Source organism: Lissotriton helveticus, chromosome 9 (assembly GCF_964261635.1).
Source record: "Lissotriton helveticus chromosome 9, aLisHel1.1, whole genome shotgun sequence".
NCBI lineage: Eukaryota > Metazoa > Chordata > Amphibia > Caudata > Salamandridae > Lissotriton > Lissotriton helveticus.
Window position 1 is genome coordinate 951,274,005 of NC_136070.1, and position 18,258 is coordinate 951,292,262.

Below are 18,258 nucleotides of genomic sequence, written 5' to 3' on the forward strand. Positions count from 1 at the left end.
CAAGCCTTTTTAACAAACCTCATCACCTTGATGAACTGCCAAGGAGCAACAGCGGACCACATCAGCCTTGCTCTGGTTTGTTAAAAAGGCTTCATTTGAGGCTTAGTACACAAACTTTGTAGGCAACGAGGATCGTGGACATGTACTGTGGGTCACTGTTATACTTTATCCTTTATCTAGACACCTCTACACTTGGGGGAGAGGGTTTAGAGAGGGAGGACTAAAGACCTGGAGGCTAGACCACTGGGAACTAAGAGACTGAAGCACTAGGAAGCTCCTGACATCAATTACAGTACTTTATTTTTTTTAAAGTGTAGGGAAAGTGTTGTCTGATGTAGTAACATGGGAGGCCTACAAGGCCATCCCTCAAGGACTGTGATATCCTACATCATGGGAAAGAAGTAGGAAAGACAAAGGGAGGTAGCTGATTGTGACGGGGCGGGCGGACCGGACATAGTAGGACCCAAGGAATGGTGGTCCGCCACCCCCCTCTTACCATGCCCCTTGTCCCCACAGCTACCGCAAAGTACCTGGGCTGCTGACCCCGAGTCCGGCTGGACCGACGATATCAACAAACGCGGCCCCTTTAAGGAACTGTACATAGAGGCCGAGGCTCCGCCCTTCGAGGACGACGTGACGCCAAAAGCCGGAAGTGTCCTGAGTTCGTCGGACGGCGTTTCCGAGGAGAAGGCGATCCGCGAGGAAGACGGACGGAGAGAGTCGGAGGATAGTGAGAGCGGCAAGCCAGGAGGCCAACATCAACACGCATCGCCCAGCCACGTTCCCGCGGGAGGAGCGTGGCTCCAAGAGGTACGGGGCCGGGTAGCGGGCTGGGTAGGGCGGAGGAGACAGCCCCGAGAGTAAGGAGCACCGCCCTTGAATCCCCTCCCTCTGCACAAGCACTTCCCCTCACCCCAGAACGAGTGAAGTGAGCACTGTTGCACGGTAGTCGTGTCTTCACCCCCGGCCCTATTTTCAGTTAACGAGCGTTGCACGTACCTGACCCCCGTTTCTCTTTATTTTTGGTACCGGTGTGGAGCCTCGAGTAAGAAGCCCCTCCCAGGGACAGACTAAACAACGCCTGTCAAGACCTCCGGATTGTACAGCTGACTTAAAGCGATATATGATTTGGGACACTGTTATCTTATAGTTTCAAGAGGACTGCCGTCTTCAATGAAAAAGACATATATCCCCATTAAACCGTCTTTAAAACCTCTCTTGAAGGCACCTGTGTTTCTCTTTACCCAATCCTCACAAGCCAGTCCAGTGGTCGATTCCCCACACGTCCCCACCACTTCGGGACAACTGGTGTCAGAAGTGGGATCGCCACCACCATCCGTCTGTAGCAAAAAGATGGAGGCCCTTATCGAACACATTATCAAAGGACAAGAGAAATTGGAGAGGGCAGTGGAAAGCCAGATCACCTCCGCCCAGGCCGACCGTGATATGTTCACCTCCACTATAACGGCCCAACTGGACAGTCTGAGACACGTACCACCTCCCACATAGGTCCTCCAGGGGGAGGTACGCCAGCACAGCCCCCACCCACACGGAATGGCCCTCCAGAAATACGTGCCTGGTGACGATCCAGACGCCTTCCTTTTGAATTTTGAGCGGGCTGCGCGAGCAATGAGTTGGCCTGAAGAGAAATGGCCATTCTTCCTGGCACCCCTCCTCACTGCGGATGCCCAATCGGCGTATCAGGCCGCTAACCCCATGGGTACGACGCCCTATGCGACCATTAAGATGGTCATCCTAGACCATTTAGGGCTGGATCAGGAAGCCTATCGGGTGTGCTTTAGGAAGGAGCGAGGGGTCCAAGGGGAGAACCCCAAAACTCTATTCTTCCGATTGAAGATGGCCGCAGACAAATGGCTACGTCCGGACCTCTGCAGTAAGGAAGACATCCTAAACAAAGTGTATTTAGAACAATTCATGGAGGCATTACCCTACGCCACCCAACGCTGGTTGCGCCAGCATGTGGGAATTACGGTTGCCCAGGCCATAGAAATGGCATCCCAGTACGCCAGGGCACAGCCCAAGACCCTCTCGTGGGAACAGGAGAAAGGCCTCAAACCCCTACCTCACCCTAAGGTGGACAAAAGACCCAAAAGTGTGACCGAGGTACCCAGATCGCTACGTCCAACCGGACTGATGCCTGTCCTGAATAAAGGTCCGCAGTGCTTCGAGTGTGGAGAGTGGGGTCACATCGCGAGGATGTGCCCCAAGAGAAAGAACCCCGAGGAACCCATGGAGGTTGGGTACCTCCCCAGAACAGTGATGTACTCCGCAGAAATGGGCAGCACTTTCTACGTGAGTATGAGGATGAATGGTTGTAGGGTACGGGCTCTGTTAGATTCAGGGTGTAGACAGTCCGTCATCCAAACCCGATTTGTCTTGCAAGACCAGGTACAACCCCAGAGTACAGTATACATCCGGTGTGTCCACGGGGATGTCAAGACGTATCCGGTGGCCTTCCTTACCATCAAGCTACCGGATAGGGATCCCTGTTGGGTCCGGGTTGGGGTGGTGGATTCCCTGCCCGAAGACATGATCTTGGGTACCGACAATCCTGAATTTCTCTCCCTATTCAGGCAAACCCTTGACAGACCCAGACAGCACGAGAGCAAGGCCACCTACCTGTCACACGAACCTTGGGTTATTGATCGGAGCTTTCGCTTTGCCCAGGGAGAGGACAGAACTCTCTTTCACGCCTGGGAAAACGCCCACGCCCCCCTTGGAACACAAACTACCTCCTACCCTCGTTTCATGATTAAGAACGACCTGTTGTACCGTCAAACCAAAATCGACGGAGAGCTTCAACTATTGGTACCTAAATCCTTTAGGGACCAGGTTCTATTTTTCGCTCATGCCCATCTAACGGCCGGCCACGCCGGAAAAGAGAAAACCACCGATAGCATAGTCAGACATTTCTTCTGGCCAGGGATATATCGGGACGTACAGGAGTACTGTGCCAAATGTGAGGTCTGCCAGAGGCGAAACACCCACCGTCCCGTTGCGGCCCCCCTGCAGAAGATGCCCCTCATAGGAGTACCGTTCGAACGAATTGGTATGGACATCATCGGTCCGTTGCCGAAGACGGGTCGAGGCCACCTTTATGCCCTCGTGTTGGTGGATTATGCGACCAGATTCGTGGAAGCCTTTCCCTTAAGAACTGCCACAACCACCGCCATCGCTGAAAGGTTCATAGAGCTGTTCTCTCGGGTTGGATTCCCCAAGGAAGTGCTGACGGATCAGGGGACCCCCTTCACATCCAAACTGATGAAAGAAGTATGGACCTCACTGGATATCAAACACCTGAAGACATCGGTGTATCACCCTCAGACCGATGGTCTGGTAGAAAGGTACAATCAGACCCTCAAGATGACCCTGAAGAAAATGCTGACAGCCGAAGGACCGACCTGGGACCGTCTTCTACCTATCGCCCTGTATGTCATTCGGTCCCAAAAACAAAGCAGCCTAGGGTGTTCGTCCTTCGAACTGTTGTATGGCAGACAGCCCCGCTCCCTTCTTGACATCACGAGGGATTTGTGGGAAAACGAGGCATCACAAGAAACAAAAAGCATGCTGGAATACACAACGCAACTGAGGGCCAAACTGGGGAAACTACAGGAACTGGCTTCTACCAACCTAGAATACCATCAAGAAAGGTACAAGAGGACCTATGATAAGGGAAAGAAGCTCCGAAGCATTGAGGTTGGAAAATGGGCCCTCGTGTTGCTGCCTGCTTCAGGTAACAAAACCAGGAATGAGTGGCAAGGACCGTACCAGGTAGTCGACACCATTGGGCAAACAACCTACCGACTCCGCCTGTCCCCCAACAAAACACAATCCTATCACATAAATCTTCTCAAAGAATGGTTGGGCCCTGTACCCCAAGCGGGACATTTCGTAGGGCAGTCGAGCGACCCCTACGGGTCCACGTTGAACCAACTGGTGGTAAACCCGGGGTTGTCTCCCCAAGAAAAGACCGAGTTATCTGCCACTCTGCAACCATTCCTGGACGTGTTCTCTGACCTACCAGGGAGAACCAAATTGGCGGAACACCGTATTGAAACCCTTCCAGGAGAAGTCGTGAAGCAAAGACCGTACCGGATCCCCGCAGCAAGAAAAGGTGCAATACGACGGGAAGTAGAAGACATGTTGAGGTTAGGAGTGATCCGACCATCACAAAGTCATTGGTCATCCCCGATAGTGATGATACCCAAGCCCGACGGGTCCAAACGGTTCTGCATGGACTTCAGAGCCTTGAATGCAGTCTCCCACTTCGATACCTACCCTATCCCTCGGGTGGACGACTTGATTGAGAAGATAGGCGACGCCCGTTATATCACCACCATAGACCTCACGAAGGGGTATTGGCAGGTACCTCTTCGGGAGGAGGACATGAAGAAAACCGCCTTTGTGACAGACGAAGGAGCCTACGAATTCACGGTTCTTCCCTTCGGTCTCCACGGAGTACCGGCTACCTTTCAACGCCTAATGAACCGGGTTTTGCATCCTTACAAAACGTTCAGCTCGGCTTACCTGGACGACATCGTCATTTACAGCAAGAACTGGAGGGAACACCTACACCACCTGGAAACCATCCTGACCGCGCTACGGGAAGCGGGACTCCATGTCAACGCCAAGAAATCGAAAGCCGCGTTTCATAGCGTGAATTACCTGGGGTATGTACTGGGAGAGGGCACGATAGCTCCACAGTGCGAAAAGGTACGAGCCATTGCTGATGTGCCGTTTCCATCCAACAAAAGAGATCTACGGGCCTTCCTGGGACTGGTAGGATACTACCGCCGGTTCATACCTTGTTTTGCCGAGATGGCTGCGCCCCTGACGGATCTCCTACGAAAAGACACGAAGACCCGTGAATACAGACATCCCTCCCCTGCCTCCTTGAAAGCCTTCCAAACCCTGAAGACCACCATGATCACGGCCCCGGTTCTGGTGTCACCTGATCACACCATGCCCTACGTGTTGGCCACTGATGCCTCTAATGTGGGGATAGGAGCCGTATTGTCCCAGGTCCATGACGGAGTCGAACACCCGGTGTTATACGTGAGCCGGAAGCTTTTTCCCAGGGAGTGTAACTATTCCACTATTGAGAGGGAGGCCCTAGCCATTAAATGGGCGATCGATAAACTACGATATTATTTGGAGGGTAAACCATTCATCCTTCATACTGACCATGCCCCCTTGAAATGGATGCATCAGAATAGCAGCAACAACCCCCGGGTGTTAAGATGGTTGCTGTCTTTGCAACCGTATTCCTTTTCGGTGCAACACAAAAAAGGGAAAGACAATGGGAACGCGGATTTCCTTTCTCGAGTGTTCCCTCTCCCCGAACGGGAGAATCCAGGGGGGGAGGTATGTGACGGGGCGGGCGGACCGGACATAGTAGGACCCAAGGAATGGTGGTCCGCCACCCCCCTCTTACCATGCCCCTTGTCCCCACAGCTACCGCAAAGTACCTGGGCTGCTGACCCCGAGTCCAGCTGGACCGACGATATCAACAAACGCGGCCCCTTTAAGGAACTGTACATAGAGGCCGAGGCTCCGCCCTTCGAGGACGACGTGACGCCAAAAGCCGGAAGTGTCCTGAGTTCGTCGGACGGCATTTCCGAGGAGAAGGCGATCCGCGAGGAAGACGGACGGAGAGAGTCGGAGGATAGTGAGAGCGGCAAGCCAGGAGGCCAACATCAACACGCATCGCCCAGCCACGTTCCCGCGGGAGGAGCGTGGCTCCAAGAGGTACGGGGCCGGGTAGCGGGCTGGGTAGGGCGGAGGAGACAGCCCCGAGAGTAAGGAGCACCGCCCTTGAATCCCCTCCCTCTGCACGAGCACTTCACCTCACCCCAGAACGAGTGAAGTGAGCACTGTTGCACGGTAGTCGTGTCTTCACCCCCGGCCCTATTTTCAGTTAACGAGCGTTGCACGTACCTGACCCCCGTTTCTCTTTATTTTTGGTACCGGTGTGGAGCCTCGAGTAAGAAGCCCCGACCAGGGACAGACGAAACAACGCCTGTCAAGACCTCCGGATTGTACAGCTGACTTAAAGCGATATATGATTTGGGACACTGTTATCTTATAGTTTCAAGTGGACTGCCGTCTTCAATGAAAAAGACATATATCCCCATTAAACTGTCTTTAAAACCTCTCTTGAAGGCACCTGTGTTTCTCTTTACCCAATCCTCACAAGCCAGTCCAGTGGTCGATTCCCCACACGTCCCCACCACTTCGGGACACTGATCTTGAAGCAAAACTGACCGACTGGAAGGGGAAATACACCCTCCTTACTTCTCCCACACTCCTACACCGCATCTCCCTCAACAGGGAGGACTATTGTAGTCTGGTGGAGGACACGGCAAGGGCTAAATATAGATCCAAACAACACAAACTATAGTAATTCGATAAAGCAGGGAAACTGCTGGATGGGTTAGCGTGCCGGCTAGCGGGAAAGTGACTGAGACACCAGGTTACAAGCAGACAAGGGGCATCGCAGTACGCAGCAGGCGAAATCCAGATGGTATTCACAGTCTTAGTGGAATTGGTGAAATAGCATGAATACAATTAAATGCCTGATTTTTTTCTATGACATTTGAGATGATCGAGAGAACAAGGAGGTCTGTATTGAATCACCCAATGAAGATGGCAGAAAAGCAACAAACCCAAGGAGAAGTGACATAGCTAATTGCATCAAGGAAAAGAGAGCATGGTTATCAAGTCTCAGATATTGGGGACACTGAGACAATATTTACAATGATTGGTGAGGCCTGGCCCTGTCTCCAAGTTCCCCAAATGTGGATGGGAGAAGTGAGTTAATGTGGGTGTGGAACTTCTTTGTAAGAAGATCTGTTGAGTTAAAGGCCAGGCTCAATGCAGTGAGATAAGTTCCTTTTAGAAGAATTTGACTAAGCTGAGTTGGCTTTGAGTCTCAGTTCAAACAGCCAAGTAAAATTATCTTCATACCCAAACCCTGGCACACCTCTACAAAAAAAAAAACCTCTCATTATGATCTTTTTTATTACATATGCGCGGAAAACAAAGTAACCGGCAATATCGCAGTTTTTTCGGTATGGCGCAGTCCACAGCATTATTGTGCTTCATCTACAATCCAATGAAAAATGCTTTTCTTTAGATATATTATTTTATATTAGAATATACATATATATTCTATGACAACCTTGTCGCCAAATTGTACAATTTTTTATGCCAAAGTAAAAAGGAACTAAACCACCACACTAAAGGAAACAAAAAAATCATTAAAAAAAGACTGGTCGCTATCATGCTGTTGCAAAGTAAACCAGAAGCGCTTACCTTTATAGACACAGGTGGTGGCTCGGATAGAGCTGAAATTACTGTGACCTATAACCTAAACAGAGATGGGAAAGAAAGGTTAAATTACAAATGTTGAGGATAGCTCTTTTTCTAAAGGATTATGAGGAACTAAATGCCATTAAGGCCACAGTCACATGTGTGGCAGCCAGTCATTACATTAATTTAGTGACCATTTTTTTTAAGGTTACAGCAGAATCCTCCTAAATAAGAGATGAAACAGCAGTTGAGGGCTTCTATCTTGCCTCACTGGCAAGGGGAGGAAAATTAAGCTAGTCTTATGAGATGGATGAATGAATACATTTAGCAAAAGTCAAGGAAGTTTATGACAGGGCTATCACATTACAAATCAGTACACCTTTTGATTGTCTTGTGGAAAAGTACCAAAGAAATGGTGCAGACACTACCCATATACTTTAGGAATGTAGAATATATTTTCCAGTGATCCACATATGTGGCCTTTCTCGATGCATATAAAACACATCTGAATATGGAAATGTGCTAACTACCAAGTACAGACGATGCCTTCACTATTTAAACACAGTTTATCTTTCCATTACTAAATTCATTTTGAACTGTGATAAATCCGTAAAATAGAACATTTTCAAGCACTCGCTTAATAAGCAGGAGTTTATTTAAAATCACAACTCGCACCCAAAATATACTATTCATGAACTGAAACAGATGCCATCAGAAATTACTGATACCATCACCAGTGACATTACTAACCACTTAACCACTGATATTTTCAATGACATTACCATGGATATATAGCATTGATATGTTATGTAATATAGTTGTGTTGATAAGTCAATAACGGGCCCATCTGGGTTTCAACTTATTAGTTTCATGGCAGGGGCACTAGTTGCAGAATGTGCAGCTTAACATAACAGGTGAATTTCAAAGCCTTTTGTGTGTTAACATGGAACCATAACGTCACCTATAACATCACTTTATTTATTTTTTAGTTATACCCCAGTAACACAGATATAAAATATAGAATAAACAATCTAACCGAGATATCGGGAATTCACAAATTCTTATGATCGCGAAAAACACCCCAAATACCTAAACCAATCTTGCGTTTCTTAACCCCCTTTACAGAGTACAAACTGAATTCTAAATGAAATAAATTGTACATTTTTGCCCGCCAACATTCAAACGAGGGAGTTTCAGAATGTAACCATTCAGTAGCAATACATAAATCGAGCAACCGTCATTGCAATAAAAATCAAATATCGATGTTTATACAAGAGAGACCCCTTAGTTCAGGCCCAATTTCCAAAAGCATAATAGCAGGGGTAATACATATCGGAGTCCCGGTCAGCATGGTCAAAAAATTCTCAATTCCAAGCACAAATCTTGATAGTTTACACAACAACTGAAAAAAATATGAAGGCTATCCGCCATAAAAGCCCCACATCGAAAACATTTGCCATCATGCCCTCCCCCCACTTAAACATATGTGCTGGCATATAGTACAACCTAAAAACAGTTTTGAAGCATTGCACTTGCAAATTGGCAGACAACAAAGCTTCCCTGGACCTTATAAAGACATTCTTTATACATATATTTTCAACCCCCAATATCGAGGACCATTTGGAGTTGTGTGTTTCTAGGTCATCTAATCTATAAGATAGTAATATCTTGTATAGCACTCCAATCTTCTCCTGCCGCCTAACAGCTTCAACAACTAAATTAGGTGTGCCTGAAACATTTCTCTGATTTATAAAATCTCGAATTTGGAGAAATTTGAAAAATTGAAGATTTTATAGGTGATAGGGTCTCCCTAGATCTTCATGAGATTTAAGAGGTCCACCAACCGAAAAAAAATCCCATAATTGAAGAATCCCATAAGTCCTCCATCCATGGGCTACACTATCCAAACAAATAGGTGGTAGAATTTTCACCACATTTGTGGGGGTATACTGAGAGAGTTTCTGCAATAAGCATAGCTTGCGAATTCTCTTCCATACTTTAAAAGCAGACTCCAACACTTTGAACCTAGTTCGCTTAAAGTATCTGCCATCAATTTATTTTAAAGAAACATTTTCTTGCCTCCGTACCTAACAAAATCTGAAAAATCGAAGGAGCCTCTGCCCTATTCACTGGATCTTCGCCGGTCAATAACACCCTCATCTTTATCAAAAAGCATACATAGAAATACAGAGCCAAGTCAGGTATAGCTAACCCCCCCGTTCAATTGGTAGTGTCATAAATCTAATGGCATGTATAGGTTTACCGGGTGCCCAAAGAAATTTAGCGCAGATGGATTGGAGATGTTGCAATTGGGCAGCAGATACTTCCGGAAACTGCCCCGATTCGAGATAGGCAAGATGGCGCCCGCAGCAGCGGATGCATAGGCTGTCTGTTCCTGCTGGACCTTACGGAGTGGATTGCGAGGGGAGAAGTGAAGGAAGAAGTGACTGGATGTTGCTGGCGACGCTACTTTGTAGCTATACTGAGATACAAGATCTGCTACTGTGTCATACTGCCTGACACTCACCATTCGGAAATCTTGTGGTGCCTCCAGCGGGCTTCCTGGCACAGAGGCTGCTGAGGAAGCTGTTGTGAGAAATCCTTCCCGGATTGCTGGCCACGCTGACCTGGACTCGATGTTGCTTTTTGGCGTTCTCACTCGGCAATCAGCGCGGTGCCTGGAGGGTGTTGCCGACGCAGTGTGTCGAGCGGGAGGAGAGAACAGGATTAGGAATGCCTCCGAAAGGAACAGGGGGAGACCCCGCGCTCAGGACGACGAGACCCCTGACGTGACCACGGTGCCAAGTGCGGAGGTGAGAGCGGGCACTTCAGTCGAAGGGGAAAACGTTGGTAAAACTGTAGCGTACGACATTGTGGTTGCAAAAGCTAAGGGGGGATTGACTGACAAAAAGAAGATCCCACCGATGTTTGTTGCCGCTAAGGTCAAACATAAGGAAAAGCAACTTGCCCTCGCCCCGGAAGGGGGAGCTAATTTGGTTGAACAGAATATTGCAGCACTACCCGATGCTGGAGAATTGGCGATTACGGGGAGCACGCAGGATATAGCGAACATGGCGGCTATCAGCAATGTAGTAGGTGGGGATGAAGGACAAAAGGGTATTGAGAATACTCAAACCAATATGTTAGCCACCTTACCGCCTACTCATGATATTACTCTGGATATTAATATGCCGGATTTGGAAAGCCATAACACCTATGTTGGTATTGATACAGGTGTATTGGTGGCTGTAACACGGTAGGGTTGCGTACCCCTAGTGAATGGTGGAGTCCTTGCCCTGCTGACCATACACCGCCTCCTTCTTTACAGACTGAACCGTGGAAGGACGGGCTGATCGGTCCGGACGACGAGGAAGGCAGTAGCGGCTCCTTTAAGTGGGCGTTCGCATCTGAGGAGGAAGAACCGCCCCCGAAAGACGTCAGAGAGACAGGATTGGACAAAAGACGGGAAGTAATGTACACAAGGTGTGTGATCACCCCGGAGGAGAGAAAGGCGGAAGCAAGCTGCACGGAGGAGAGCGGAGGAAGCGGAGGAGACGAGGACATAGGCAACCTAAAGGAACGTCGCGGAGAAGACGGAGGGACCGAGACCAGAGGAAAGCCAGGAGGCCAACGACCCCGTGAACCGCCGTGCCACACTCCCGAGGGAGGAGTGTGGCTGTCACAGGTACGGCGGCGTTGGGCAGCCTGGGTGGGGAGCCGGAGTGCTCGAGTGTGAATAGTGTACAAATCCCGGTTTGTCCTTGCCCTTTGTATTTTCCTTCCCTTCCATTACCTTTTTCCTCCCCGGTACCTCACCTCAAACCCCTCCCTTTTTCTTTGTTCACTGAGCACTGTACACTGATTGAGCACGTTTCACTGGGTTTGCCCTCACAGCACCCGGACCCCCTTTGGTGCACCTCCCATAGAGGACATTGATCTAACGGCTTCCCTCTTTGTTGGTCTCTTGCATGTTACGGAGCCGGCGGTATCAGGAGTGACGACCCCCCCCAACCCCATCAAGAGACGGGAGAAGACTACCGCCACGGACCAAAGTGCTTTTGCCGCGAGAGATTGACCCTGCGGAACCGAAGGACGTTTATGTCAAAACCCCTGAGACCTATAAAAATAAAAACATCTTTGACCCCACTACTTGGTGTCGCGGTCGTTCCTACTCCCACGCCCACAGTGGCTAATCAACTATCACTTAATGTCTCATCTAATATACAAATTAAGGATCAAGCACTCAGTCCTGAGGCAGAATCAGGGGATTTCTACTCTCTCTCTGATCAATCGACCTCTACTGGTGAGGATTTGGTGCCACAATATACTACTCAGATGAGTCTAGCTGATGGTAGCGACCACAGCAGCCAGTTTCTGGAAGAATCAGGTGATCTTATAGAAGGTAGCTCTCACACGGTTTGGAAGAAGCTGGAACTGAACAGCAGTAAGGGGGATATGGTAAAGGCATCGCAGGTGGCCGACATCACACAAAATGTTGGGGAAGACATATCTTTGTCACTAATTTACCAATCGATTATGCCCCACCGCGCAGAAACAAGGGAGGAGAGTCAGAGAGTGCAAAATCTCTGTTGCAAATTTCAAAACTCCGTCCGACAAATGACTAAATCTCATGCGAACTTTGTATCAAGATTTAATGAGGCAGAAGCTCGGATATCCAGTCTAGAAGACGAGCTGGCCCAACAAAAAACTCTGACTGCTTCAATTCAATCAGTTAGGAATGACACTCAATGGAAGATGGCGGACTTGGAAAACCGAGCACGTAGGAATAACCTGAGAGTGCTTCAGATCCCGGAGGGGAAGGAAGGATCTGATCCTCGTAGATTAATTGTTGAGCTGTTCAAAAAGGCATTCCCTGAGCTGTCTAAATGGGACTGGGATAGGGAGATTGAATGTGCACACGGGTTCCCTTTTAATGCTCGACATTATGCTGGTCAAGCTAACGATAAACCTAGAGTTTTTTTAATTGCTTTTAACAGCTTCTTGGCAAGAGAAGAGGTGTTTAAACTAGCACGACCCGACAAAAAAAGAGAAGGTGCTGATTTTGAGTTTTTTTGTGCGGCCGGACTTCTGCCGATCTACGGTGGAGCTCCGATGGCAACTGCAGAAATTGATCTCACAATTCCATGCTAAGGGGACCCAAGCATATTTACTGAATCCTGCAAAATTAAAAGTGATTTTTAAGGAGCACATTCGCTTCTTTACGAGCGAAGGGTCTGCTAAAGAGTTTATGTCAATTTAGGGAGGCGGTTCTCTTTCCCCTTTTTTTCCTCTTTCTGTTAGAGTGGTAAAGGTGTTGTCGGCCCTTTTTTAGATCAGTTCATTTTCCCCTTTCTTTTCGTTAGGTGTTCTCCCTTCCCTATATTTTATAGGATACAGGGTTGTATCCTTTTCTACTTTGGGTTGTGAGCTCTGCAAAGGACGGTAGGGGGTTAAGGGAGCCTGCATCTACAGGACCATCGGTCCTAAAGCCTTGTTACAGGGGGGGGTGGGGAGAGGGGGAGGGGTGTCTACGGAGCACAGGGTTGGGAGGAATGGGGGTCACTTGAGTAGGGTAAAAGGTGTAAAAAATCCACAGTAACCAGTAGAGCGCAACAAAGGCAAGGAGAATTATTTTCTATGTCATATGTGAATATATATATTAGTTAGCATATTTACTACATCTTGTATTCGTCGTTTCTTTTCGACTGTTTTGACTGTCATGATGCTACCTAAGGGGATAAAGATTTGCTCTTTAAATGTTTCTGACCTCAATAATTAGAACAAAAGGAATAGGGTTGCTACAGAATTGCGAAATATTCAGCCAGATGTGGTTTGTCTCCAAGAGACACATATACCGTGGAAACAGCGGTTACTGTTAGACACTCTTGGGTTTTCACTGGTGGTGTCTTCGCAGTAATCCTCAAGGATTCGGGGCGTAGCAATTTTAGCTAAATCCAATGTTAAATCAACAGGGCGTACCCTTTCTGGTAAGCTCTGCAGATGGGCTATCGCTGAATGTAATTTTGGGGATATTAAATTCACAGTTTGCACCATATATGGATCCAACTTAGATGAAGCAATTATTTCTGAGGAGTTAAATATAGAATTAGCAACTTGGGGGACCCCGCTGTTAATCTGCGCGGATATTAATATCAAGTTGGTAAATCAAGAGCTACAGAATGGACCCAGAAGATATAAAGGGCGCAAACCACTGGTTTTTAAAGCCCTATATAATCTTGTAAATGATCATGCCATCCTTGATGTTTGGGGGAAATTACACCCGCTGAATCCTGGCTACACATTCTACTCTTTTCCTCACAAAAAGATGGTGCGCCTGGATTATTTTTTCACATCTGCCTCGGTTGTGGAAGGGGCTTCTTGCCAAATTTTTCCTAGGATTGCCTCGGATCATTCTCCAATAGTCCGAGAAATTGTCGCTGATGGATGTAACTCCAGTCCCAATGTGTTTTCATTTGATCTGAAACTCTGCTCAAATGATGATTTTAAAGATCATATGTCCTGTTGGATTACGGAATTTTTTGAGAATAACAGACATTCCGCTCACAGAGCAGTTGTATGGGATTCGTTTAAAGCATGTTTCAGAGGGGAGGTTTTAAGTTTCAGCTTTTATCAGTTAAGAAAGAGAAAATCTGAGATGCAGGCACTATATTATGCTTTGAGAGCAGCGGAGTCTGATTTAACTTGGGGTACAACACTTCAGGCCAATAATATCCACATGTTGGAAGAGGCTATTGTAAGAGCACCGGGCTAAAATACAGGGAGTGTGGAAGATGTAGATTGTTAGAAAATACCTGGCCTATAAAAAGGTGAACCGTGAGTTTGGGGAAACAGTAGGCAGATCTTTAGTGCTACGGTTGCGCATGAAAGAGTCTGCTCGCTGTATTAAAGCGCTAAAGGATAAAACAGGGACGGTCTGTCAGGAACCCTCTGGGATCCTTTCAATTTTTCATCAGTTTTACACTGAACTGTACACGTCTCAGGTAAAGAAGGGCATTGATATTAATAGGTGTATGAATGGGGTTATATCCTATTTAGATCCGGCGGTGGCAGCCCAACTTGAGTGCCCGATCACGATGGAAGAGTTAGAGCTGGCTGTCAATAGTTTAGCCTTAGGGAAGGCTGCTGGGCCGGATAAGCTCCCGGCGGAGATTTATAAGCTCTTCTTCAACTTAATTAAAGAGTATATGCTGAGTACATATAGAGTTGTACAAGAGGGATATGCTCCTAAATCTTGGACAGAAGCTACCATTGTAGTTTTTAGTAAAAAGGGTAAAGACCCAGAGCTGGTAGGGTCATACCGCCCGATTTCATTCCTATAACATCACTTTAACTGTGTTTTAATAATTTCTTAAGATATTTCCATATGTGAATGACTGCAAAAACAACAGGTGATGGACAGAATGCAGAACAATGTCATAATGTCTGGGCCGAAATCCATCGTTTTTTTGCTCACCATGCCGTTCCAGTTTGAACCCAACCATATGCAAACCAGTCTTGACCCTGTGCCCCCTGTGGATGATACACTGTTTGCACTAGCATAACGTTATTTTAAATGCATTTTTTGGTGCATTTCAGAGTTTTCTTCAACAGAATCATGCAGTGTCATACCTGTGAGGGTGCCTACTACACATGCACATCCTCTGTTTGTGCGTGAAATGGCCTACAGCTATGCTCTGTGCCAAACTCCTGTCAGTCCAACAGCTACTGTGCATAGTCTTCAAAAGTTCATGGCAGGGTAGTGCGTATGGCGAGACCAAAACACTTCTTGAAATTCTTGATTTCAAGCTCACAGATTTGTATTTATTGATGAGCTTGGGCTTTATGCAAGTGTTTTGTAAAACACTCCTATGATAGGCCAGTGCCTCTCTTCAACCATCCTCACTGTACTTCGAGTATACAGCTATACCTTTTATGTGTATACACTTCTTTGTTTTTATGAAACACACAATTTCAGTGAAACTTGCAGGTTCAAGAAATGGCACCCATTTACATCTACAAATCAGCAACTGTGGATTCTCGAATGTTCTGCAATTTGTAGTTTACCGTTAATTGAATGGATTTCTTTTTTCATGCAATTTTGCCTTGCCTCTAGGCATCAGTCTATGCCCCTATTTTTGGCCTAGAGATTGGAGGATCAAGACTTGAAAGAAGAAAAATTTTCAAGTACCTCAGTGTCACACTGGATCAAATAGGGGGTAAGAACGCCCAGCTGGGCTCCTTGATATCGACTGAAAAACACCTGACATGGAAGATGGGCCAACTCAAAAGAAGTGTTGCTTGTCAGTACACAGAGATCCTTCTAACGGTGGCGGCGGCTAAGGTGATGCCCCATTGACATATGGCGCAATGGTGTTTAAGGACAACCTCTATGGGTGGTTAGACAAACAGCAATGTATCTGCGATTGGCGCATCTTTGACCTTCCAGATTGCACTAGCCAGTCACAAATAAGACTATAATTAAAATTGCAAAAGCAGAATTTGATCCTAAAGGGTTAGAACGCATTGCTGAACGTTGAAAATGGCCCCAATACACACAATGAAACATCTGCTCATGGAGAAATTGAAGCCCCCTCCTTCAACATGGGGTCTGCTTCTGGCAACCTCAATTAAGGAATAAAGTGTGGAAGATCTACTAAAAAACAGTTTATCAACGAGAACCATAGCAAAATTGCTAACAAAACAAGCATAGATAATCTCATGTGAACAGGACTTGAAGGACCAAAAATTCCAAACATCATGGCACTGGGCCGCAAACCTCTACTCTCTTGGCTCTCTACCTATTAACTGTGCTCGCCACTCCTTTATCACACAAAGTATGCCCTTAAGAGAATGAGCTTTGGTCTAACAATGTAGATGGTGCGGCACAAAAGAAGAATTGTTAATACAAGCAAAATAACGATGGATTAAACCCAGATCTGTGAATGGGGGTGAATGTTTTGCAAATGTGCAACATTCCACCCATCATTTGTGTGTGTTTTTTTTTAGTACATGTAATCTGCATATGTGAATTCGTGAAACCCTTGAGGCTCTATTGGCTCCGACTAATACTTCGAATTCTAAACATAAGGACATGCGGGGCTACTGTCCTTACCTGGGTACAAGGAGAATCATGTCAGCTATCTGGGTGTTTCATAAAGTTTATGAAATAAGTAACAGGAAACCTCAAAATGCCCAAGATGACTGTTGGAGTCGAGGAATACATTAACTACAAATTTGCTTGAAGCACAAACTATGTCCTATTATTGGAAGCACCTTATATTACAAGCACGCCTGAGGCACATGCCCTACAGAGCCGAACCCTCCAATAAGGAACTACGAAGCAGCGTGCTTTTTAGGTTCCGCCTACGATAGGAGAGGACCTCATGTCATCGATGAGCTTTTCTCCCCAAAAATGTGCATGCAATGCATTGCTTTCTATTGCAAAGTGTGCACGTTTGGCAATCTCCTCGGGGGAGCGAGCGGCTGGCATATGGCAGCAACTATCGCAGCGCCAGCCGCTCCCTCTCGCGAGTGAATCGAGCAGGCCCCCTCCTCTCTCCCCCACCCCCTGCTGCTAGGCGCACACGCTTGTTAGGTCTTGCCACCGTGGCTTGGAAATGAGCAGCCTGCTTGCGCTTTCACTTTCGTCCGCACGCAACCAACTCCCCCGCTCCTCTCATCCCCCAACCGCCGCTCACCTCAGGGTTTCACGCACCACAAAGTGCTCAAATTGAGCACTGAAATTACCCCAAATTTTAAGTAATTAACTGACATACAAATCTGCCATTTAGTGTTATATTTTAGAGCGGAATGAGTCAATTTTTGGATCAAGGATACATGTAAGCAAAAGCACCTCGAACAATTTCCATTTGCATTCTGTTGTTCCGTAGTCACAGTCCATTTTTTACCACGAATGGTGTGAAATTATGCTAAGTGGCATGCATAATGGTGTCATTTCTTGGATTTCAGTAATACAGGCGTAATGTTAAATTCCCCAAATCACACAAATGTATGCATCTCTATTGCTTTCAAGATATTGAAGTCTACATGCATGTGGGCTTTGTGCAGGCAACGTATGCGGAAATATCAGGGAAATTAATTGTAAACAACCTACCTACAAGACCCCAAAACAGTCCCGCAAACAACCAAGAAAACAGCATGCACACTGACCTGCAGACCACCCATCTGGCGTTGCCAGATTCCTCTATAGGTCAATCTGATCTTGGGTACTCCTGTTTATAGTGTCCTGACTCGGCTTTCCATGGCCTTGCTGTCACATGCCCTCATCCTTCTCACACTGCACCCGTACAGTGCACGGATGGAAGTACTTGTGCCTATCGGTGCGCATTTTCACTTCCTTTGACTTGTAATTGGACGCAGCCCTCGCATTCGGGTCTCGTGCCAGCGCACCGGCCCTGGGCGCGTGGCATTTAGTGTGGGGTGGAAGCGCAGATGTTTAATTGTCTGGCATTGGCCAAGGCGAGGTCGTGTCGGGCCGCCCGATGCAGTATTTATAATTATCTCCATATCCATATTATAGGCACACTCTGTCAAGGTAGAGCCCTAAACTGATCCTGCTTTTATGACTGACTGGGAGTTGCGCCCGTTAGTGGTTTGGGCTATATTTGTTTTATTTAATCCCCTTTCTTCTCAACATGTGCTTCACTGGCCCCAAAACATTCCTAAAAGTCTCACGCATTTCCTATACCGCTAGCCTCAAACGCCTCTGTTCGAAGACATTAACCGTGTAAACGCCGAAGTATGCCTCCATCATGTCCTTTTGTGCTTTTTATAACCGCAGGGTGGATAGTCAAATCCCCCATTACGGAGCCCTTCCGATAAATTCACTGACATCAGTGCAATCACACTTGACTTATAAGCAATACCGTAGAAATGGATGGATGTTTAAAAGATTTCATAACTCTC

At 47.1% G+C, this 18,258-nt stretch overlaps 1 protein-coding gene across 3 annotated transcripts in view; it reads right to left on the minus strand.

Annotated features, from left to right (window-relative positions):
- The window catches only part of RNF123 (ring finger protein 123), a 1,600,675-nt gene that overhangs the window by 1,440,315 nt on the left and 142,102 nt on the right, over positions 1-18,258 (minus strand). For all 3 annotated transcript variants that reach the window (XM_078661207.1, XM_078661208.1, XM_078661206.1), the window contains exon 6: positions 7,336-7,390. In XM_078661207.1, coding sequence (XP_078517333.1) covers positions 7,336-7,390 — 55 coding nt within the window. The remainder of the gene's footprint in view (positions 1-7,335; positions 7,391-18,258) is intronic.